Source organism: Phycodurus eques, chromosome 3 (assembly GCF_024500275.1).
Source record: "Phycodurus eques isolate BA_2022a chromosome 3, UOR_Pequ_1.1, whole genome shotgun sequence".
Lineage (NCBI taxonomy): Eukaryota > Metazoa > Chordata > Actinopteri > Syngnathiformes > Syngnathidae > Phycodurus > Phycodurus eques.
The window spans coordinates 12,618,863-12,644,446 of NC_084527.1; the positions used below are offsets into that span (position 1 = coordinate 12,618,863).

Below are 25,584 nucleotides of genomic sequence, written 5' to 3' on the forward strand. Positions count from 1 at the left end.
AAACACTTAACCAATTAAGCCAGCATGGGTAAAAAAAACAAACTAGGGGGGATGGGTTTAATATAAAAAATAATACTACTAATAATTTTAAATTCAATCTATACCAAGCGTCACTGCAGTGTTAATTGTGAATATTTATGTTTTCAAATAGATATATTGGCTCATATCGTTTTTTTTTTAATTGAAAGTGTAAGGGTTTTTTTTGTTTTCTTTAAAGTCATGTTTATGAAGAAACGAAACCGTGTGTTGTTTTTTTGGCTGCGGTGGGCGGAACACGAAAGCTGCCTGGCCGCTACGAACCAGATAAGCGGCGGTACACTTTCGAAACTCGATGCAAGAGGGGCATTAAAAAAACAACAACAACGCCCGGCTGAGTATGTCCTATGTCCACATTTTAAAGGTATGAAAGTGTCCTTTATACATACGAAATAGTAGCGTATTGTATGGTGCTGTCGTTGGCGTACTTACGAGCTGAATTGTTGAACAAAACAAAACAAAACAAAAACGGGGCAAAACCTTAGCGAGCATTAGCTGCTATGGGCTAAGGAGGCTAAACGGCTAACAGCGGCGTTAACCGTGATCGCCGATGTTGCAGTGCATTTAAATTGGTTTATTCGTGTGTTTCCCTGCACGACTAGTGACATTGTGAACCGTCAACTCCTGGAAGAGGAGGCTAAAGTCAGAAGCTGAAGCGGTGCGCACACGTTAGCGTGCTAGTCCATGCTAATGCCATGACATAACAATCTCTCGTAAGTAGAAGTCGGCAAGGGGAGCTTGGACTCTTGGCTGAGGCTGCATTTTTTTTGGTTTTCATTTCCTTCAACGTCAACTTCTCAAAGCGCATTAGTTGTAATGTTAATGTGTGAGGCGAAACACGAGGTTTACTTTCATCCAACCCGCCGCACAGCTTGAATCAGATGCGTCAAACTTGTTGACAGCGCAGTCGACATTGGTGCATGTTATGGTGGTGAAACCACGAATGTATAATCACTACAGGTGTAAAGGTAACTGGCAAAACCCACGATACAATACCTACCTTGGTTTTAAGCTCACAATTCGGTTCACATTTGCAACACTAAGGTTACAATTTCTTTTTAAGAAAGTGAACAATAAATAATTTGGCTTATTTTTAGTAAATGAAGAATGCGGATAACTGGAAGGACCTGTTTGAGTATTATGTTATGAAAAGAGCAATGTGACAAGATTTCACAACAACGAGAGTCTGTCAAAATGCAAAATCTGTTTGGAATGGCCACTTCAACCTGAGTACAATGCACCAAGAATTTTGAAAATCGGATGATGGGTTCCAGAGAAATGTTTTTTTTTTTTTTTGGGCAGAGGAATCCTTTTTGCAGAGTGTTTTTGAGCGATATTGCATCTAGAAAATCTGGTCAAAACACACCTTCAGATTAGAATAAAACAGTATAACTTGATTATTTCTCCTTGACCCTTTGGTTTCATATGCTACTGAGGGAAACCCTTCTCTGATTGGCTGACAAGTTTCAGTAAACCGAAATTCCGAGGGGTTCTCCAAGTCTATGCGTCAAAATTACAGTGATGTTTCAAATAACTGTGATTTTCCCTAAAAACTAAACCTAAATATTGGCACAAATGAGAATCATCTTTATTGGCCAGGTATGTTAAAATTCACAAGGAATTTGTCTCCGGTAATTGGAGCCACTCTTGTCCGACAACAAACAGCCCCTATGACAAACTATACATTTAGGACATAAGAACACACATACGGAGCAATCAATGGGTACCAGTAATGCGGTAATTCTGATACAATGGCAATTATGCAAATGATGCCGAGTTGTCAAGAATTTAAGTGGCCAGTAGTATTCAGCAACAGTTATGCAAATAACGCAGACACACAACATTTCCAAGTTACAGATGGCGTAAGAATTGCAAGGTGACAAGATCAAAATCAAAATCTGTCAAAATACAAAGTCTGGTTGGAATGGCTACTTTAACCTGAGAATAATGCATTACAACAACGCATTAAGACGTATGAAAATCGGATGTGAGTTCCTGACAAAATTGAGATTTTCTGTGGGGAAAACAGCCTTTTTGGGATAACGCGTTTGTGTTGTATCGCCTATCAAAAATACGGTCAAGAACACACCAAATTAAAATAAAATGGTATAATTTCATCATTTCTCAGCATATCTCTCCAAAAATTCCCACACTATTGTAATTAGCCATGCTGAATTTGATTTTGATTTTACAGTGGTGTGAAAAAGTGTTTGCCTCCTTCCTCAGTTCTTTTTATTTTTTGCGTGTTTGTTACAAATGTTTCCCATCATCAAACACATTTAAATATTTGTCAGAGACAACACAAGTAAACAGAATGCAGTATTTAAATGAAGGTTTTATTATTAAGGCAAATAAGAGGAGGAGAAAGAAGAAGAGGCCAATAAACATCTTATTCTGGAATAGAAAATAAGTCAATCACTTCCTTAATTTATGGGAATCCATGATTTATTTATTTTTTTAATTTACCTGGACCCAAGGATTTAGGAGCAAAGTGAAAGTAACTACAGGTATGTGCTGCACTCACACCTGCTTTGAATTACGGCCTGAAAATGTAATTGTGTTTGACTTTTTAGATAGCAGTGCTAATGATTTTAAGGGATTATACCAAACTGACATGGCATGTCCGCCCTCAACCAGAAAAGCTACGTATTACCTCGTTTGGTGTCATCGTACGGATTTCCATAGCGACACTCGATCTTTTCATTTCGTCTACTACTCTGTGAGCTCCTGCGCCAATTAGCTGACAAGTTTCAGTTAAAAATATCCACTATTAAGCTCATACGGGCTGAAATTCCAAAGTATTCTCTAAACTGACCCCCTAAAGATTACTGTGACCTTTTGGTGTCACTACTTTCCCTAAAAAAACTAAACCTAAATAGCGCAAATTGAACATTATTCATCAAATGAGCAGTCTGGGCAGCAGAATATGTCATGAACTTTAGTCATCAATTGTTTTTTCATGAATTTATTTGTTATGGAGGATTTTAGAGGTATTTGAAGTTCTCATTCCATGTTTTTTTTTTTTTTGAGAAAATGTTATCAAGATGGCGGCCACTTCTCACGTTGCTAGTAAGAATGTTTTCATGTGGTACAAGAAGTTTCATATTGCTTATCTAAAGTTTCTTTTTTAATGCACCTTGCACCTAATGACTTGAATTGCACTTGTTTTGTTTATTAATTAGTTACTGCTGACTCAGGGACATGCACAATAATTCCATTGCTCATTCCATGATTTGTAGAAAGTTCCACAAAAATGGCATCCACTTGTCACGTTGCCGATAAAAACACGAACAGTGAACCCGTGCCGATTTGTGGTTCAGTCTTAAACTATCCCCAGCTATTTGCTGAAAAACTCACCTGTTTGTATATTTTTGTGCTTTGTGTAAAGCCCTAAGATGCCACAACTTACACAAGATGGTGACAAAGCCCTGGCTACTAGGAAAGTAGTAATTGGTGTCAATGACGTAGAGCTGAAACGATTAATCGAATAACTCAATTGCAAAAAAAGGTTGAAGCAAAATCTCTGCCTCGAAGCTTCGTAGGGATAATTTTTCCACACGGACAAATGTTACTGCAGTCGCACACACCACTCAGTATATAAAATAATTTGGCGTGACGCCGAGCCAGGAGGAAAGTTTGTAAAAGACGGAGAATATCCAAAGTTTGGGATAATTTCACACTTAAAGAAAGTAAGCTGAAGTGCATTGTGTACCGCAATAGCCCATCTATGATCGCCAACACAAGGTAACGTATCAATGTTAGGTAATTTAATAAAGCCTACCATTGCTCATTAGAACATATTTTAATGCCCCTGCAAGTAGTCAAGGGTAGATGCAGCCACCTGTGCACTTTCGATCGGTTTTAATGAACAAACAGTATGAAAACAAATGCATAATAACCACATTCATCCACAAGCTGCCAATGGCCACAACTCGTGTCGAATCAGTCAACACGTACACTGGCTAACTGGTTAGCCAGTTAACAGCCAGCTAACTCTACACTCTCATTCGCTAACGCACACGTCACTCACTTTTGAAGCCATACACACTCAAAGTCTTAGTTACTACAGTAGAACAGGAGTATGGGGACCCCAAGTGGAAGAAAATAATGCTTGCATCTCATCCAGATGTTGTGTTGAATGATGCAAAATTAATTGTTATCTGATTAATCGACGGGATAATCGGTAAAATACTCAATTTGTAAAGATATTCAGTTAGCTACAGCCCTAGAAAACATACTGACACACAAGGGGATTACTTTGTACATGTTGATTGAACCTTTCAATGCTTTGTAGTTTTAGCATTTAGCGCATCATGGAGAACTCCGACAGGCCCAACCGCACAAGGCCAGGTAGCTGGGGGGCACCCGCAGACAGCTGGAGGAGCCAGGACCAGAGTAGAGGACAGACCTTCAGAATGGATGGAGCACAGCAAGGCAGAAAGAGCCAGGGCGGTCCATACCGGGCCAGCCCTAAGAGGGGGGGACTCGGCCCCTTGGCTTACTCCCCTGGAGCCTTCCGAGGTGGTCACAGCCCCTTGCAGAGGGATGATCTACATCGGTTCTGGAGTCAGGAAAACTGTGTCGGGCCTCGAGAAGAAAACTGGAGAGAGTATATGCAACAACAGTGGGGCAAGAGTATCCGTGATGGGGGGCTACATGAAGACAGGGATCAGTGGAGGAGGGATACCACTGATGGAAATGTTCTTAATGCAGGTGGGACTTCGCACTTTGCTTAACATCCACATTAGGGCATACATTTGTGACTCAATTTCTCTGTGGCACCTGAAGAACAATTATACTTATTTTGTTTTTCATCTCATTGTCGTTTTTCTTTTATTCAAAAGGAAGAAGACATAGGCCAAGGAACAAAGGCAGAAATTTTGCTGAAGAGGACAGGGACCTCGCAAGTGAAGAGTCCTCACTCTCAGCCAAAGACCTGCACATTCTGCGACAAGCCGAGAGGCGTCTAAGTAAAGATGACATACACTGTCTCAAAAAGGTACATACACGCACGCTTTTTACTGAGTTCAGCACTCTACTGAATATTCTTTTATGATAAGTGTGACGTACTTTGTTGAAATTAAAGTATTTCCATGTATTAAGGGACACTCACTCTAGCCAATTCATGCCACGTTCACTCGATATCTTCGTTTGTTTGACTACTGCGAGTTCTTCTGTATAATGCACAGAATAGCACATTCAAAGCTACTCCATTTAAATATGTCATAGTCAAGGCAATTATTGCTCCCAACAGAATGCCACTGTGCATATTTGAAATAACCATCACTCAAAAGAAACCAAAAAGACAGACAAATTGAAGTACAATAATGCTATATCTGGTGTGTTATGGCTTATGTAACTTGCTCGGGCTCAGTTGTGTCTAAGAGAGTGGTGGACCATCTTAAATCCAGACCATCAAGCATTTATGTTATCAGGAGTCCTATAACATTTCCGTTATCATTCAGCAATTGGTAAATTTATTTGGACTGATTTCACATTTTACTTTTAATATTTTTTGTTTAAAAAATAATTATGAATAATATAGTGAAAAATAAGTGTGTTCCAATATTTGCAAAATAAAATTTCACATACGTTTGAGTGTTTCATTCTTGTGTACATTGAAATAAAAAAAATTGTGAGGATCGGTGGAATGAGGGGTAACCCTAATATTGTGCGGTATTGGTTTGTTCATGTAAATTAATGAATTAAATGATTGTCTTTTTTTTTTTTTTTTTTTTTTTTTTTTTTGTTATACTGCTAACCCACCAACCAGTAAACAGTGATGAAAACAATACCTCTGTCGGTCATGTTTTTGAAATTTGTGCCAATTATTGTTTCGTTGTCACTGTTGTCAAACATCTTTGCTCTCTTCCATTAACCAGAAGTCCAACAGCAAGCCCAATGCCCTTTACACCTGCGCCCTCTGCGACGTCCTCCTAGACTCCGTGTCTGACGCCAACAGGCACATCCGAGACAAGCGTCACAAGCGGAGGCTCAGGGTGAGGGGGACGAGCCAGCGTTTGCTTGCATTAATTTGGCATTATCGCTGATGTTACCCATGTTACCAACGGGGCTGTAAAAATTAGCGCATTGGCATTTTGTCGGTAGTAAACTGGATGTGGATGTTGTTTGTGTCCGCAGGAGAAGAAAGAGCATGCGATGCTGACTGAAATCCCACCTCCTGGCCCTGGTCATGTTAATGCATTGACTGCCGCTTTAGAGGCTGTCGTCCGCAAGCACGGAATGGATGACTGCGATGTAGAGAGGAGACAGTGTGTTGTGTCCCTCATGCAAGACCTGCTCCTGTCCGTCCTGCCTGGTGAGCAACCTCCCAAGTTCATTGTATTAATTATATAGTGACCCCCTGAGAGATAGGAACCGAGCAGGGGCAGAAATCCTGAAAAAAAAAAAATTTATGCACTTCTACAATTGTTTTTTTTTATATATATAATTGCCCATATTACTCATTTAAACTGTAAATATTCCAGACTATGAACCCAAAACACTTTAAATATCATTTCAAATTTGCAACATAACATTATTCTTAAAGACTTGCAGATGATATGGCTAAAAAAAAAAAAAAAACTTGCACCAGACAAAAGTGTACATCCACGTTATCCTGTAGGTCTATTTAGCTGTGTGTTTGACAACTTATCTTGGCTCTTAGTTAATAATTTTTTGTGGCGCCCCTGCAAGGAAACTTACATTGCCTTGCACATGCGGCGAATACTCTCTGTAACTTCTTCTGACAACCCAGACTAAACTCCTCCCCAACATACAAAGCTTGTCTCTCAGTTGAGATGTATCACTTGAACATACTTACTTGACACTTTCCTCTTCTTGGGTAGTGTTTCAGAAAGATCACAAAAACAGCGAATAGTTGGGGATAGGTTCCACAGAAAACAATGTGAATTGGTCAATTCATGAATAGTGGACCGCAAATATGCGGTGATTACTGTAAATATACAGCTATTCACTCGCGTTAGGCACGACTAGCAAAAATCTAAGTATTTGCCCCTCCCTCCACCCACCCAAAAAAGTATTTAGAATTTCCCAATTTAGGTTCCATAGGGGAAAAAAAGCTAATTTGTGAATGGTGAACCGTGACTAGGCGAGTGTTCTTTCTAAATTATGTACAGCACACCGTTGGTGCACTGACAGTTAACGGTGTTACTTGTCTGCCAAATCTGTAGAGATCAGGCTCCGGTTGTATGGATCATCTTGCACAAAATTTGGATTCAAGGATTCTGATGTCAACATCGACATTCAGTATCCAGCACATGTGAGTAGCCCAGCGCCAACACTGACGTCCACCCGAGAATGTGGCATTTGCAGAACGCGCTATATTCACATGCTCTCTTTTTATATTATGTATGTTGTGTAAAAGCTTTGAAATGGAATGTATTCACAGATGCATCAGCCAGATGTCTTGTTGTCAGTCAAGGAGTGCCTCGCTGTGAGCCGTGAGTCACCTTTTTCTACGTTTGACCACAAAAATATTCCTCTTTGGGGGACAAAAATGTTGGTTATGGTTTCTATTCATGGATTTTGTTTGTCTGTCCTTAGCTCTTTTTTTTGATCTGGAAGCTGATTTTCATGCTCGCGTACCTGTAGTCATTTGCAAAGAAAAGAAGAGGTGTGTACCCCTGCCAGCTGCTTAGTCACCAGATGTGTGGCAGTTAAAATTTATATGCAACAACTTGGACAACAGCAACAAGGCAAATGACTCCACATTGTCACTAAAACCAAGTGGGTTTTTTTTCTTCACAGTGGTCTTCTCTGCAAAGTGAGTGCAGGGAACGAAAACGCATTCCAAACCACTTCTTATCTAGCATCCCTCGCCATGCAGGAGCATCTCCTTCCTCCACTGGTTCTTGGACTGCGACATTGGGCTAAGGTACCACTGTTTACGAATGGTGTCTTTAGGAAATAAGAGGGCTAAATAATCTCTAATAGTCTTGCTTTTGTTTATGTTCTAGATCTGTCAAGTCGACCGTGCAGAGGAGGGTGGACTACCGACATATGTCTTCGCCCTCATGGTCATCTACTTTTTACAGCAGCGCAAGGAGCCACTCTTGCCAACGTATCTGAACCAAGCGGTTTGTAGTTCATTTTGAGCCAGATTATCTTTTAACACTTGATTATAATCGTAGTCTCTATTTTTTTTTTTATTAGATAAAGACCTTTTCGCTCAACAAACTCTCAGACTTCAACCTCACGTGTGTCAAGGATGGACGCTTGCACTGGACTTGCACCTCTTCAGCCAAAGACACAACACAGCCACAAGACGGCGTGAAGGGAGAGGTAACCATCACAACAGAATTCCTCTATCTAGCCATTTATATACAGCCTATTCTGTTCAAATTAATCCCAGTTGGGAGTGGATGCCAGTCAAAGGCAGGACGACTGTGAATGAGGTTAAATTTATGAACCACAATAATACCGATGACTCAGCAGAATTATCTAAATTAATTACTTGTATCCCACAGGAACACATTGGATTCATAGTCGATTATTTGTGTCCGGGGCACGGGCCACAGTTTTATTTGGAATGTAATACGGGGCTTAGGCACTGCTGCGAATAGCGAAAAACCATTCGTCATTGACAACGCCAGCAATGTTCATTATTACTTTAATCAGTAGTTGAAACCGTAAGTATGCCACTTCAACATACTTCCTCGACACCAATTACTGCTTTCTTCTTTGCCAAGAGTTTGGTACCATCTTTTAGCATCTTAGATCATTACAGGAAGAGCAGAAAATACGCTGAGACCAGCGAACTGGTTCCACAGGGGAAAAAATGTGAATTTGTGAGTTGTGACCCCCCAAGTACAAGTGGGTGGTTCACTGTATTTAAATGTTGTGTGTTTCAGCATAGTTGAGAGCTTATGGTGGTTTAATTGGCCCTCTTCCCAATTGGGTAGAGCAGCTGTAAACAGTTACATTGTGCGTCTATCTTCCATCATACAGAAGATAAACAGTAGGACTTTTTAATTAATCATTTAGTTAATCATAAACTCAAAGTTTATCCATACACAGTACAAAACCTCTAAATCCAAACAACGTACATGTATTATATGACATAAGCATGTAAAAGTTCTAGACTGTGTACAGAGTGTCCTTTGTTTACAACGGAGTTCCTTTGCTATGGTGGTGACATAACCAAAGTTTGTCTGTCGTAAGTCAGAGCGTGCGATTGTCTTGTCGCTAATAGTCTCATCACTAACCTATGTTAATGCATTAATAAAGTCATTATTACAGCTCTTCTAGGCCATAAATATAGCAATCCAATAAACACATTCAGTACGGCTGTAACGCAGTGTACCTTCTTGTGCCGTGTGACATATGTTGGGTTTACATGGAGACTTCACTGTCATTCCGATTGAACTCATTCAGATTAAAGATCTCGGTCTCGATCTCTCAGTCAACTGTTTGCATGTGATGTGATTTATTCCGATTGGGTGCATACATGTGGACTACATTTAATCGAAAGACCTGTGCGACATGGGCACATCAACGTAAACGTCACGTCATTTATCAAGATGGAAGTCCGTCATCTATTTAGCACAGTAGTCAGGATTGTTTTTACATCCATCCATCCATTTTCTGAGCCACTTCTCCTCACTAGGGTCGCGGGCGTGCTGGAGCCAATCCCAGCTGTCATCGGGCAGGAGGCGGGGTACACCCTGAACTGGTTGCCAGCCAATCGCAGGGCACATAGGAACAAACAACCATTCGCACTCACAGTCATGCCTACGGGCAATTTAGAGTCTCCAATTAATGCATGTTTTTGGGATGTGGGAGGAAACCGGAGTGCCCGGAGAAAACTCACGCAGGCACGGGGAGAACATGCAAACTCCACACAGGCGGGGCCGGGGATTGAACCCGGGTCCTCAGAACTGTGAGGCTGACGCTCTAACCAGTCGGTCACCGTGCCGCCGATTGTTTTTACATTTTTACTAAAACAACCACTTGATTGAAAGATGTTAAAAACAAGATACCCGTCACATACGAGGTCCGGTTGGGAGCCGCCATATTTACGACGTGCCTAAACGATAAAGTCACTGCACATTTAATAATTCAACATTTAACTACCGGAGACAAATTCCTTGTGTATTTTTGAACATACTTGGCAAATAAAGATGCTTCTGATTCTGATTTACGTCAAGACAGAGGATGCGCAGACCGAGCGCTGCCAACTCCATTCCGATTCATGGTTTACCTGGCAAAAATGTACTTCTGATCGGTTTGGCAAAAGGGGAATATTCCATTAGGATTCGGCCCGTTTATTCCGATTGAGGTGTTCATATGGAGCATTTTAATTCGGTTTGGGCTTCTAAACCGATTATAATCTGAGTAGAAGGCTCACTATAAATCCCCTTGCAGTCTTGTGCCACCACACGAACTCGTTAATCGTGCTCAGTTTGTACCCAGGAGTTGAAATATTATTTTTCGGTACCTTGTCAACTGAGGACATCCAATATGAAGCTTCTTTTTGAAAATTTAACATGACTTTCTTCTGACATTTTAACTTGTTAATGTGTTTTCCTTTTAGGTTCCACTGGTTTTCCAGAGCCCTCACCCCCTTGTGGAGGTCGGCCTTCTCTGGGTTGAAATGCTCCGCTTCTATTCCCTGGAGTTCAACATGGCTGACAATGTCGTCAGCGTACGAACCAGTGTCGTCCTCTCCCGGGAGTTAAAAGACTGGCCCAAGAAACGCATCGCTGTGGAGGGTAAGCAATATGCTGGATTTTTATTATTTACGCGTGAGCACCACTCATGTCCATTTCTGTCGCTCATAGACCCTTTTGCTGTAAAGAGGAACGTGGCACGCACTGTTAACAGCCAACAGATGTTTGACTACTTCCTCCATTGCCTCAAAACAACATACAAGTATTTCGCACTGCCACTCAATATGCCGGCAGCCAATCACAAGACATCAGCTCAAAGTGCAAAGGAGTCATGTGAGGGGGAGGCGTGCCTGTCAGAGTTGAGTGAACTGAGCATTCATTCGCAAAGTAAATGTGAAGAAAATGGCCCTGAAGACTGTGATTGCATCATTGAGGAAGAGGAGGAAATTGAGGAAGGCAGTGACTCTGACGGGGAGAAGGAAAAGGTGGACTTTGGGAAAAGCAGCTACTCTGAGGAAGAGGAGGACGAAGATGCTCTGGTGCATGGCAGATGTCACTTGGACAGCTTTACTACGGAGGATGAGGAGATTTTCCCTGTGGATGAGATCTCTGGGGAGGACCTTTTGTCTGATGAGGAACCTCCAGATTTGGACACACCTGTTTCAAATGAGGAAGAAGAGGAGGAATTGGCACCTGCTGGCACATTACCTCCATGTTTACTGGACAGTGTTGAAAATGAGTTCTCAGAAAATAAAAAACAAATGCAGACCTCAAGGTCATATCAATTCACCAAGCAAGCTTTCACCAGAGGAAAGGTATGTTTTTTTTTTGTTTTTTTTTATTGAACAAACTTCTTAAAGTGTTTAAATGGAGGTGACAAAAAGCTAAAGACCTTTTCACCGTGACGTCACATGCACAAGATGGGAGCTTTCTACTTGTAAACAAACCTCTTCTTGTCGTTTGACCAAGGTGTAAAGCAAATGCGAAAACGGGAAATCGCCTGTATGATGAGTTAATTGTTCGGGCGGTTTTAGCTCTTTTCGAAGTAATCAACGTTAGTTTTGTCAATTAAATGCAGATATATTCTTAATTTCTCATAAAATAGTAAATACTTTTTAAGCGTCGGAGTCTCACAGAATGAGGTCCTTGCGCCGTTTGTCCACTACATGGAGCTCTGATGCGTGCGTTGTTGCATTAGGTAAAACTAGTAACTGCAGAAAAAATGAAAGATATGGATGTAGCTATGGTTCTGTGAATCCCGGATGAAAGTGTGATGAGTCCAAGGTGAACTTAAATGGGCAGCCGGCACAAAGCAGCAATCACAAAGCTAGCGAAAACGGTGTCGCCTTTGAAGTGGGTATGAGTATGAGTAAATCTGAATTGAAAGCGGCTTACCTGCTGTAACAACAGTAATAGTAGTCCGACTTAACACCTCGCCAACGTCTGGATTGATTCCTGTAGAGCCCAACTGAAAGTGCAGCCTTTTAGGGGCGAGACACGCTTGCTACCACTCCACCATACAACCAATCCACAGCCAGGTTACCAAATGAAAAGCGGTAAAAAACAGGAAAAGAACAAGTTGTGGAAGAAAGCAGCTAATGCAACAAGCCACAACCACACTCGACCAAAGCACAAGAAGAATAAAAAAAACTTGGCTTCCGGTGTCACATGCTTCTATAGGCTAAGGGGTGGCACCAGTAGGTCACGTGAATTTATTATTAATGTCTTGACCAGCGCATACGCTAGAATAATGTGCTTGAAGCACCACCTCTGGCGATCAGAGTTATATTTCAGGGTACAGAGCGTCAGCTGCATGTTAATGTATATTTAAAGAGGAGCAGTATGAACATAGAGGGGAGGGGGTTTATTCAGTGCAGGCCCGAAAAGTTAAAATGATTAACATTACTGTCTGTCTTTGGCAACTGTCATGATGTCGTCACTCTTAGTTTTACTTTGGCAGAAAATATGTAACGACGAGAGGTGCAACAAATAATTGATTTATCAATTAGCGAATTAATTGACAGCTATTTTGAAAATAAATAAATCGTTTTGGGACCTTGTTCAACTTAAAATTGTCCAAATCCTTGGAATTTTTGAAATATTCTCTGATTTCTGTAGTCCTCCATGAAAGCACAGTGATTATCTTTATGTAACAAGGATCGTTTCTACCCATTTTCGGACATGTTATGGACCAAACCAGTAACTGAATCATAGTCTCTTTTTTGGGGGGGCATTTTCTGGCACTGTTAAGTTGAAATAATGTCGTTTTTTGATAAAAGGTTGGAAATTTAATTTTTAAAATTGATTAATCGATTTATAAAAATGTATTTCTCGATTAATAAAAAAAAAAATCGACAGATTCATCGATGATTAAAATAGTCAGTTGCAGCCCTAAATATGACAGCCAGTCAACTCGATGTATGTTATGAGACTACCATTAGTGTTGGACTGTCTGTGTTTGTCAAAGAGGACGTTAAAGGCGTCACTGGTTTTGATTTTGGTTCATGGGAGTCATGACTTCGTGGCAAAGAAAATAATGGAGTAGAGTCAATGTAAATTAATGTTCAAGAGCTACATAATGTTTTGCCAGTCACTTCTCATTATGTATTTTATATACAGTATACATCTATGGCGTAAGACTAAAGATACATGCATCAGTTACCGGTAATGCTTTTTGCATGCTTTTGTAATTTTTGCTCGCTTTTGTAATTTCGTCTCTGTTGTAAAGTTAAACAAATAATAATAACACACTCAAAAATAACCAAACAAAATCTTCTCCATTCACAATACTAAATGACAAAGTATTGTAAAACAGTGAAATGTTCTGCCTGTAAATCATATCTTCTTATTAAGGTGCGTTAAGGGACCCAAAAATTGTATTTTATTCATTATATATATATTTTTTAAATCAATCAGCCAATTACTGGTAATCGTATAGCATAATTTTTGCCCAATATCGGAATCAGCCTTAAAAAAAAATCCATATATCAGTCAACCATATTCTCTACCACTGTAGTTTAAATGTTTGAAGTGCCAGTCGAAAAGATGTAAACTGCTACCAAGGCAGACTGAATGTCAGTTTTAATTTACATTTCAACGGGTAAGTTCAATAAAAAATAGACGTGGTGGAAATTCAGACATGCTGTGGATAAGAAGGATTCACACACTTGTTCAAATGCTTGCATTTTGTGATAGAGAAAAAATGAGACCGAGAAATCATTTAAATACCTTTTGTAACATTGTGACCTTTAACCTGTACAATTCAATTGAAAAAAAATATATATATTTTCGAGGGGGCAAGAAAATATAAGCAACTGAGATAATGTGGTTGCACAAGTGTGCACACCCTCTTAATACTGGTATTGTAGGTGTATTCAGAATTAACCGAGCAAAACCAAGCTCGTTAAATGGGAGTTAGCACACACCTGCCATCTTTTAGCGTTTCTGATTAACCCCCAATACAGTTCAGATGTTCTGGTAGGCTTTTCCTGACATTTTTGCAGTTACTTTACAACACAAGCCATGGAGAATAATTTAGATGGTTTTGTTTGTTTGTTTGTTTGTTTTAATAAAGAAAATGGGGGGGGGGGGGGGGGGGAAAGTAAACCTTTTGGGGGATGCCTTGCGGCGTGACATAGACCTAAAGTTTTTGTCATTTTCAATTCAGGTCAGTGATTCTCACTCCCGTTTGCCACTTGGAAGTACTGTGGTTCCTTTTGTTTACAAACATTATGAAAAGGTTTGTAGAAGTTCTTTTTGTGCACTTCCTACTAATCTTTCCCTTTCGTCCCGCACAGTCACACATGGTTGTGTGCAGCTTGTGCAAACGTGATGGCCACTTGAAGAAAGATTGTCCAGAGGATTTCAAGAAGGTGGAGTTACAGCCTTTGCCCCCAATGACACCGGACTTTCTCAGTGTGCTTGACCAAGTCTGTGAACAGTGTTTTGGTGAGTTGGTGTAAAAATATTTTCGTAGTTCTTCATTTTTTTTGAGTTGTTCAAGACCTCTCGCATGACGAGAAAAAAACTCAGCATGTGCGTACTTACTGTTGTGTGGTGTACTCGATGACCAACACATCACACTTCTTTCCTGTTTTACTTCTGTTATTAGCCTCTAGTCCACAATAACAGATAAGATAGTGGAAATAAAAGCATACCTAATTCATGACCATTTGTATACCTTTGTGCTTTTACTTTCATAAGATTTGTGAGTCAGATGAACAAATGTAAGTGTGGCACTAATTAAATTGTTTTTGGAATAAGCTTTCAGTTTAAGCAAAGATGTGTGTGCTTCTTTCCAGTGGACTTTGCTCCAGATGACTTGGAAGTGGCCATCAGAGAGTCCATCCTGCAAGATCTAGAGACTTTCGTTAGACGACAGTTCCCTGGTGAAGTACACCACAATCAGCATTTTATCTTAAAATATCTCTGTATTTTAAACCTCGCCATTGAGTTTAGGTAGGATGACCCCAAACTATTGATTTATTCCTTCATTTTGGGGGCAGGTGCTCGGCTGCAGCTCTTTGGATCTTCCAAAAACGGTTTTGGCTTCAGGCAGAGTGACCTTGACATCTGTATGGTGCGAGAGGGCCAGGACACCATAGATGTACGTTATCTCATGTTCAGATTTCTATGCAGCATGTACAGTATGTGTGAGGTTTATCTTTGCAGTTGTGGCTTCATTAACTCTCCAAATCATTACAATTGTATGTAATGGATCTTTAAATTACACTGGTACCTTAACTTACAAATTTAATTAGTTCTGTGCTCAAGCGCATAAACAAATTTACTCAAATCAATTTTGCCCATTTAACTGACTTGAAATGTGATTTATCCGCTATAACTTCCTCCAAAATCCCACAATTTTTACTTGTTTATAATAAATAAAAATAGCTGTGTATTGTAAATATAAAACATTAAAAGAGAATTTAAAGAGATTAGGTTTCATAAAGCGTAATTAAGCAGTAAGTCTCACACACACACAAGTACTTTGCATGTTGATGTGCAGGTTACTGAGTGAGTTCAAGAGCTGCAGTCAGTCGGGTTGGCCATTTACCATGCGGTTAGTTCAGTGTTAGCATCTGCTCCATGGTCCTGAGTGTTTTCATTTTATTTTTGTGTGTTTAACTGTTTGTCCCGATAAAGGGCTGGAAGTGCATCGGCGACTGCACCCACCCGCCAATGGCCCCACCCCCCCCTCACTTTTCACTCGAGCGGTGGTTTATCTGAAGCTCGCTCACGATAAAAAGCAAAAAATCAACCTCTTGGGACACCACTGTTAATTATCACGTTTCAGTATTATTACAATATTGGTGAAATGTTAACAAAAACATACTGTACATTGCTGAAAATGTGAACAGACATTTTATTTTAAAAATGAAAAATAAAAATCAGTACTTTGCCATGCACTTTTTGCTAAATATACAGTATAGATGGCAGCAAACAAAATACATTTTGTTGCGAGCTAAACCCCAATGAAATGTACTTAAAATTACCAAAATGACTGTTGCTGTATGTATGTATGCTGTATTTAACTAACAGTAAAATAGCCTTGGCAACACAGAGATGACTTATAATTTGACGTTACTGTCGGCAAACCGCGTCATCATTCATATAAGTAGGTCTATCTCAGTTTGTAAAAATATGACTTTGCTTCTAATTTGTGTCCTCAGGATGCCGACTGCATCAATATCATCGAGCGTCTTGCAAAGCTTCTTAGGAAACACCCTGGTAAGAAGCACTTGATCCTCATTCTAGTTGTACAAGCTAATGTACAAGCTTTTGAATGTCTCATCATTTGTTCATTCCTCAAAGATTTGAGGAACATCCTGCCAATCACTACAGCCAAAGTCCCCATTGTGAAGTTCTACCACGTCCGTACTGGCCTAGAGGGAGACATCAGCCTTTACAATAGACTGGTAGGAAATTCACGGCAGTTTGTTTCCTACCGGAGTGAAAATTACACATAATTAGAGGTTTGGTTTCGCTCACAGGCTCTACACAACACGCGACTGCTAGCATTATACGCAGCCATTGACAGGAGAGTGAAGATCCTCTGTTATGTCATGAAGGTGTTTGCCAAGGTCTGTATGCGACAGACCACAAGCTGTCATTGAAATGTCGCTGGTTTTGTGTAATTGTGATCACATTGAATTCCAGATGTGTGACATTGGGGATGCGTCACGTGGCAGTCTCTCGTCTTACGCCTACACCCTCATGGTTCTCTTCTTCCTCCAGCAGAGGGAGCCACCTCTTTTACCTGTGCTCCAGGAGGTACACTTTAACATTCACCTGGTTTTGTCAAAATGTCATAGGTGTAGGTTGTTTGTGGCTGTTTTTTGTACGATCTTGTTCCGAACGCTATACACTTGATTTGAAATGGTTACGGCTCTACCTCTGTTTTTTCAGCTTTACGATGGTGACAAGAAGCCTGAGGTGTTAGTGGATGGCTGGAATGTATACTTCTATGATGATTTAAAAACACTGGTCAGTATCTTTTGTACACTTATTTGTGTCCACATTGTATCTCTCTAACGCTTCTGCACTGTTGCTCGACCCGCAGCCAAGTCGGTGGCCACAGTTTGGCAAGAACACTGAGAGAGTGGGGGAACTTTGGCTCGGCCTCCTCCAGTTCTACACGGAGGACTTTGACTTTAAAGAGCATGTAGTGTGCACCCGTCAAAAAGCCCGCCTCACCACTTTCAACAAGCAGTGGACGTCCAAATACATCGTCATTGAAGGTCAGTAAGTGCTACAGTACTTACCAGGTGTAGATACAGATTCAAATTATACAACACAGCACACAGTACAGTGAACCCTGGCATATTCGCAGCTAGGCATTCACAAATTTTCGTATTCATTTTGTATTTATTAATTTTTTTTTTTTTTTTTTTTTTTTAAACCTAACCCCCGTTATTAGCTGAGAATCTCAGCCTGTCGCTGTTTTTGTGCTCGGGCCTAAACAATGAAAGTATCACTTCGACAACATCTAGTGGAATCTTGGTATTTGTGGGTGTAATTATTTGCTGTATTGTTGGTAATACTTGAATGCACTGTCAAAAGGGAAACAGGAACCATGTGTCTACTTCTCTGCTGTTACAGCTATTAATAGCCCGTGTGGTCTACTTTGCTGTTACAATTTCCCTATATTCTCTAAAACTTAGTATTGCGTGCCACTGCCAAAAGGTTTGTGCTATCATGTAATTTAGGCTAGTATGCTAGCTAATAATACCGATGAGCCTCATGTGGAGGTGGTTTGTTTGTATTGAATTATTTAACTGCTGAGTAGTCGTCTGTGTAACATGGGTTCATAATTGGGTTCATGGTCTCAGATATAGAGGTGCTGATTCTCATTCCAGCCGCTTCACACTCTGCTGCGAACCGCTCCAGTAAGAGTTGGAGATCACGGCCTGATGAAGCCAACAGAACCCCATCATCTGCAAAAAGCAAAGATACAATACTGAGGCCACCAAACCGGCCCCCCTCTCCGCCTCAGCTGCACCTAGAAATTCTGTCCATAAAAGTTATGAACAGAATCGGTGACAAAGGGCAGCCTTGGCGGGGTCCGACCCTCACTGGAAACAAGACTTACTGCCGGCAATGCGGACCAAACTCTGACACTGGTCGTATAGGGACCGAACAACCCCACAAAATCCAGAGCCTTTACGAACTGCGGGCGAATATCATCCACCCCCTGGGCCTTGCCAGCGAGGAGCTTTTTAACTACCTCGGTGACCTCAACCCCAGAGATAGGCGAGTCCGCCTCAGAGACCCCAGACTCTGCTTCCTCCTGGGAAGGCGTGTAGGGGGAATTGAGAAGGTCTTCAAAATATTCCCCCCACCGACTCACAACGTCCCGAGTCGATGGTGCACTGCTTCCCCCTCCTGAGACGTCGGATGGTGGACCAGAATTTCCTCGAAGCCGTCCTGAAGTCGGTACCCATCAGCTGCCTCAGGAGTCCCACAGTTCAAAAAGGCCCGATAGGACTCCTTCAGCTTGACGGCATCCCTCACCGTTGGTGTCCACCAAAGGATTTGGGGATTGCCGCCACAACATGTACCGACTACCTTGCGGCCAAAGCTCCGGTCGGCCGCCTCGGCTATAGAGGCGCGGAACATGGTCCACTCGGAATCAGTGTCCCCCGCCTCCCCAGGGCGTGTGTGAAGTTCTGGTGGAGGTGCGAGTTGAAACTCCTTCTGACAGGGGATTCTGCCAGACGTTCCCAGCAGACCCTCACAATACATTTGGGCCTGCCAGGTCGGACTGGCATCTTCCCCCACCATCGGAGCCAACTCAACACCAGGTGGTGATCAGTTGACCGCTCCATGGTGAGCACAGATGTATAATAACCGAACACCACTTGAGTTCTGATCGGGGGGCCCGTTCCTCCCAATCACTCCCTTCCGGGTCTCACTGTCATTGCCCACGTGAGCATTGAAGTCCCCCAGCAGAACGATGGAGTCCCCAGCTGGAGCGCTCTCCAGCACCCCCTCTAAGGACTCTAAAAAGGGTGGGTACTCTGAACTGCTGTTTGATGCACAGGCACAAATAACAGTTAGGTCCCGTCCATCCACCCGAAGGCGGCGGAAGGCTACCCTCTCGTCCACTGGGGTGAACCCCAACGTACAGGCGCCGAGCCGGGGTGCAATAAGTATACCCACACCTGCTCGGCGCCTCTCACCATGGGCAACTCCAAAGTGGAAAAGAGTCCAACCCCTATCAAGAGGACTGGTGCCAGAGCCCGAGCTGGTGTGTGAGGTTGAGAAGTTCAGACTAGATATAGTTGGACTCGCCTCTACACACGGCTTGGGCTCCTTCCCTGTCAGAGAGGTGACATTCCACGTCCCTAAAGCCAATTTTTGTAGCCGGGTATCAGATCGCCAAGGTCCCCGCCTTCGGCCACCGCCCAGCTCACACTGCACCCGACCCTTATGGCCCCTCCCACAGGTGGTGAGCTCATGGGAAGGGGGACCCACGTTACCCTTTTGGGCTGTGCTCGGACAGGCCCCATGGGTGCAGGCCCGACCACCAGGCGCTCCCCTTCAAGCCCCACCTCTAGGCCTGGCTCCAGAGGGGGGCCCCGGTGACCCACGTCTGGGCAAGGGAAACCTAGATCCATTTAATGTATTCTTCATAGGGGTTTTGGGAGCCGTGCTTTGTCTGGTCCCTCACCTAGGACCTGTTTGCCATGGGTGACCCTACCAGGAGCCTGAAGTCCCAGACAACTTAGCTCCTAGGATCATTGGGACACACAAACCCCTCCACCATGATAAGGTGACGGCTCAAGGAGAGGGGGTGTTCACAAAAATTCTGGCAGAAGCACACAAGAAGAAATGAATAGCAAAAATGTCAATGTACAACAATCTGGCAATATGAGTCAAATCATAGCAGTTTGAGGTGTTAATAAGACAGGTTGTGTAAACTAGACAGGAAAATATACTTTAACAAAAGGGAAAAATATGCTGTCTTTGTATAAATATGTCATTTATTTTGTCTGTGAAGTGCTAGAAAAGCTTGCCTTTGTGCTATTATTAGTTGACTGATGACTCTTCTTGCACTGCAGATCCATTTGACCTCAATCATAATCTTGGTGCAGGTCTTTCAAGAAAAAGTAAGGTCCTTTTTCAGATTTTCATGTTTTGTTTATATTGTCTCTCAAATACGTCTCCATCTTTGCATTTGTTCTTTATTTTCGTTAATACAGTGACCAATTTCATCATGAAGGCTTTTATCAATGGCAGAACAGTGTTTGGCACCCCGGTGAAGGTGTTTCCTCCCGAGTACCCCAGTCAGATGGTTGGTATAGTAAATAGTAAAACTGCTGTAACATGAATTACCCTGAGAGAGAGATCTTCATCTGTATAAATGGTGTGGACTGGTTGGAGGGGAGTCACTTCCCAGCACATTCTGTCTCAGCCCCAGGGTCAGAGATCGGCGTGGTTGCCATGGTAACTTCCTGAAAATGTCACTTGGTGGATCTGTATCCCTTTGTGCTGGAACAGTTTTGCTGTGCAACAGGGGAGTTTGAAATACTTCCTCTTGTTTATTTTTAAATTTTTAATTATTCTATTGTTTATTGACAATGCAGCCGGACAGAAAAGGGTTTTAGGGGGGGACAGACAGCGGGACAGAGTGGACAGGGCGACTAGGGGTGAAAACCGCAGCAGAACAATACTGAGACAGTCTTGATATTTGAACATAAGTAACATTACAAGTTATTTGTAAAGGGGGCGACACCCGGTGAACCCATACAATAACTAACATCTGACTTTTTCGACTTTGTCTGCACATTCCTCAGGAGTATTTCTTTGACCCCCAAGTCCTCACTGAGGGAGAGGTGGCCCCCAATGACCGCTGCTGCCGCATCTGTGGCAAAATCGGTCACTTTATGAAAGACTGCCCCATGCGCAGGAAGTGAGTGTCGTCAGTAACGTGCTCAGAGGTGAAAGGACTGCCACGCTCAAGTGTTTTGTTTTATTTTTTATTTTTTGCATCACGCAGGTCCAGGCACAGGCACGACTCTGAGAGAAGGCTGGACGGCATGCGTGAGCGAGCGGACACCGGAGAGGAGCCGGCGTCCCGGCACAAAAGTGAGCACTGGAGGCGGCGGGACGCTCCAGAGCCACGCTGCTGCTTCCTGTGTGGATCCAGCACTCACATCAAGAAGGACTGTCAGCTCTTCAGAGGCCCCGCAGGTTCACTACACCTTGTTGTATTAAACAACACATTATGAAGCATTACTGCAACATTTAATTGAATAATTCGAATACCAAAAAGGTCTAAGCACAGTCTCTGCCTAAAAGCTTTCTCGACGTTTGGGATTATGTCACACTTTTTTTTAATAAAAAAAAAAAAATAATAATAATAATAATAATAAATAAAATAAAAAAAAATAAAAAAAAGTGCAATGCGTCTACTGCAAAGCAGAACAAACTATACTACTATACCACAACAGCATGTCTGTGATTGCCAACACAAGGTAACATATTGATGATAGATAATTTAATACAGCCTACCATCGCTAATTAGAACATATTTTAATGCTGCCGTAAGAGGTCAAGGATAAACACAGTGCACTCTTCGTCGCTTCATTGACCAAAAGGTAAGAAAACAAACATAATAAAGCACATTCATACAGGAGCTGACGATGGCCTCAACTCACGCAGTCACTCAACACACAGACTGGATAACGGGTTGCCCAGTTAACAGGCAGCCGACTCTACCATCTCATTCCCTGACGCCCACGTCACACACCAGGCCAGGCCCTGCCTTTTAAAGCCACATGCATTCAAAGTCCCAGATATGTACAACGTGAGGAGGGCAGCCCCAAGTAAAAAAAAATAAAAGAAATGCCTGCAACTCACATGCGTGCGTTATTGTTTATTAATACAAAATTAATTTTGCATTCCCAATTACTCGATTTATCAATGGGATGATTGATTATATGTAAGAAATATTTACCGTAATTTCTCGTCTATATTGCTCATTTCACCCCCCCCCCCCCCCCCAAAAAAAAAATTTGTCAAGTCAAAAGTGCAAATTATACATAAATATAGGGGGAAATGGAAAAAACTTTTACATTTTATACATGCATGCAGCCATCTAGAGTTTATGAAAAAGCTGTACACTTTCATTCCAATATGCCGCTGCCACCTAGAGGTTATGAAAAAGGATTAGCCTACACTTTCATTCCAATCTGACAGGGGTACGTATGACTGTATATATGTACAGTTGTGCTCATATGTTTACATACCCTGGCAGAATTTGTAAAATATAATTTTTTTAAATGCGACTGATGACTGAACAACAACCATCGTTAATTTCTTTATGGTTATGTTTTGTTTAATGATAACGCTTTTCTGATATGCTTGACAGTTCAATTTGAATCCCATTAAAATAAAATTAAATGTGTTTTGCCTGGCCCTTTGTTTTCTTTAAAGAATTGTATCCATCTTACAAATTCTGCCTGGGTAATCAAACATATGAGAACAACTGTGTGTTTTCTCATTTATTAAGTAAAAGTAGGGCTGTGAATTTCTAAATAAGAGCAAGTTAATAGAAAATATTACGTGTTCAAATAAAGTGCTTAACTGCAGAATAATTTTTGGAAAAAACTAACAAAATACAGATAATCAGTTTTGATCACATGGGTAGACGCAAAATCATGCATTGTAAAAATTCATTATACATGGGTAGAAGGGTTTTCTAGAATTTTGAGGTCAACAATGCAGTTGCGTATTATATATGGGTACGCATTATCCACGACAAATTATAGTCATTTTAAAAAATATTAGATAGCGGCAGCCCTCCTACCAATGGAGTGCGATAATCTTTTTTCTGTCTTGTATCACAGGAAGTATCAAAATGGAAAACTTCCCTTCGTCCTCATCAGGCCTCTTGAGGAATTTCAGAGAGAAACAAGTACGAATGTAGTCTTAAGTCAACGAATGATTCGTACACATTTATTGACCCGTTGAATTTCACTTCTCCAGGGTTCACCGTCAAAAGATGAGAAGAAAATGCATCAACATGTGATGCTAAGTCCACAAGCAGGTATGACCATTTCTCCTTCAAATCTGAATTCAACTGTTTTTTTGTCGAAAACGATTCCTCCAAACTTGCAGGATGAATTGTCTCATATCTTGCGAGGCCTCAGATTGGCAAGCATCGAAGGACTAACTGGCTTTGTCAAATACTAGAAACTAAACCTAGCCCAATCCCTGCAGAAACTCTGCAAAGGGAGAGGATTATTGAGACAAAGTTTGTCATATGCTCTATCCTCTCCATTTTAGAAGTTAGTTTAAATACAGTGTGACTGTGATCCTACATCCAATCACAGTCATTTATAGGAGGGAGGAAGAGATCCACTCTGTGCGTGATGAATTTTTTTTCCTTTGGCTTTTTGTGGATATTTGGCTACAAAACAAGTAGTATTAAGAGAAGGACCACAGACACTGTTGGTACTGTGAATAAGTGCTGTGGTTGGAAAATAACTATTGATTATAAATACTTGTTCTTACCACTGTATGACATGTAAGAATATTAAAATTGTCTTTACGGTTAATAAAGATTTTATGATGATGACAGTTTGGCCCTGGATCAAATTAGAGTTGGACCAGTGTCCTGGGAAGGATTGTGGTCAACCTTAAAGGTTCGACTGAAAAGTCTTTTTTCCCCATGTTGACGAGATGGAACACACCTGAAATGAGTCATTCCTTAATCGACATAAAACTTTCCATTATAGGGTGTCTGGTTTTTGTATTGAGCTGTGTTTTAATAAATGTTCTTCTGCTTGTGGTTCAGGCAGTTTAGCTACCCGCAATTTGGGTCGCTCCAGTCATGGGAAGAGCCAGGTGGAGTGAGCAGTGGCTGCACAGACCTTCGGAGGTTCTACTCGTGTCCAGGAAGGCAGCGCCCACCACCCCACCCGGAAACCCTGTCAATTTGAACCGAGACTGTCGGAGCTGACAGGAAGAGAGCACCATTTGAGAGCAAAAGTCAGGACACCTTGAGTTGAAGCCATCTTGGGCCTTTTTTAAGTGTTTTATCCCCCGCCCCTTTCAGAGGAGTTTTAAAGTGTTCATTTTAACAAGGTGACTCATGTATGCACCATTCAGTTAGTTTTTTTTAACCAAATTCTATGAATCAGGGGATAAATACCAAGGTAACTAGATCTTGGTCTGGCCATTGAAGCATGAATTGTTGCTTTTTATTAATTTTCTACTGTCCTGAAACTGTTGGACATGAGCGTGCTGATTTCTTTTTCTCTATTTATTTATCTCTACTTTTATCTGGGCATGTTTTTTTTATTTTAAGATTTTAAACTTTCTTTTTTTTTTTTTTTTTTTTCTTTGCACTGATACCCAAAAGTCCACTTCATCTCGGCTAAAAGCTTCTACCAAGCAGCTTTCTCTCTGTGTATATATTTTAGGATCATTGTTTCATTTTAAGAGACTGTGGGTCCACCTATTTTTCAAAGAAAACACGAAGACCCAACTGCCCTCACCCTTTGGAGCAGGCTATCAAGAGCAAAAGGAAATGATACAGCTGGATAGAACCACACTAAAGGCCCAAATTTAGAATGCAATCATTTGAAGAAAGTTATCCGACTCAAAGGTACACTTTGTTGACGTGGAACCACGCATTGGTAGCTGCACTGTGAGGGTCCAAACCCTCCATTTATGTTGCTGCTAGCTATTAAAAAAAAACCACACACACAAAAAAAAACTGCTTGTCACTCAATATAGACTGTCTGGCTTAATTGCTGTTGTGATATAAGGTTGAATTTTATAAAAGAATGTGGTTGATGATATTGCAAAAAAAAAAAATATTTTTTTGGAAGATGGCAGCCTTACTGTTGATCTTTTGTGTCAGACACGACGCGTCGATGTTCAGTGTGACGTTCTTGGGCCCCGAGACCTGCCAGGTTCAACTTTGCAGTCCAATTTTTGTCATTAAACACAAACCAAATCCTAATTGTTTCCTGAAATGTTCTCTCTTTCGGAGCAGTGTTCTGGATTTCAGCTGCATTGCACACACTGTGAAATATTTACTTTTGTTTTTATATAGCTTATAGCTGACTACCCCAAATTCACCATCTTTATCAATTAGAATACAGTATTACAAAAGAAACAACCAAAAATATTAACATAGAAATTTGGTAGGGATTGGCTTTTCGGAAAGTATGTTGCAGTGGGTTTGATCTGTAAATTATTTTTTTTTTTAATTATGCTCTGCTACTTTCTATGATATTCTTGTTTATAGAGATCCACTTTATTGTAGTACAAGTGTGCTCAAACTTAATTTGATAAATTTGGTGGGGGGTTTCTGCACCATGGAAAAATGTGCACAACCTGAATATGATACAGAACATTTGGTTAGGCAACGTTCTTAAACTCCAAATTAGTACATGTAATA

At 41.3% G+C, this 25,584-nt stretch overlaps 1 protein-coding gene across 1 annotated transcript; it reads left to right on the top strand.

Moving 5' to 3' along the window:
• Positions 1-270: 270 nt before the first annotated feature.
• On the top strand, positions 271-25,143 carry tut7 (terminal uridylyl transferase 7). Its single transcript, XM_061672115.1, has 29 exons — positions 271-400; positions 4,331-4,749; positions 4,881-5,035; positions 5,919-6,035; positions 6,178-6,355; positions 7,230-7,318; positions 7,448-7,499; positions 7,603-7,672; positions 7,807-7,933; positions 8,016-8,135; positions 8,212-8,340; positions 10,592-10,769; positions 10,839-11,482; positions 14,465-14,615; positions 14,969-15,055; positions 15,173-15,273; positions 16,340-16,397; positions 16,482-16,585; positions 16,661-16,750; positions 16,827-16,940; positions 17,076-17,153; positions 17,230-17,407; positions 20,231-20,278; positions 20,372-20,463; positions 20,966-21,081; positions 21,169-21,362; positions 23,021-23,088; positions 23,160-23,220; positions 23,971-25,143. Exons 2-29 carry the CDS (start codon positions 4,350-4,352, stop codon positions 24,027-24,029), a joined length of 3,858 nt encoding a protein of 1,285 aa, XP_061528099.1. The 5' UTR covers positions 271-400; positions 4,331-4,349; the 3' UTR covers positions 24,030-25,143.
• The last annotated feature ends 441 nt before the right edge of the window (positions 25,144-25,584 follow it).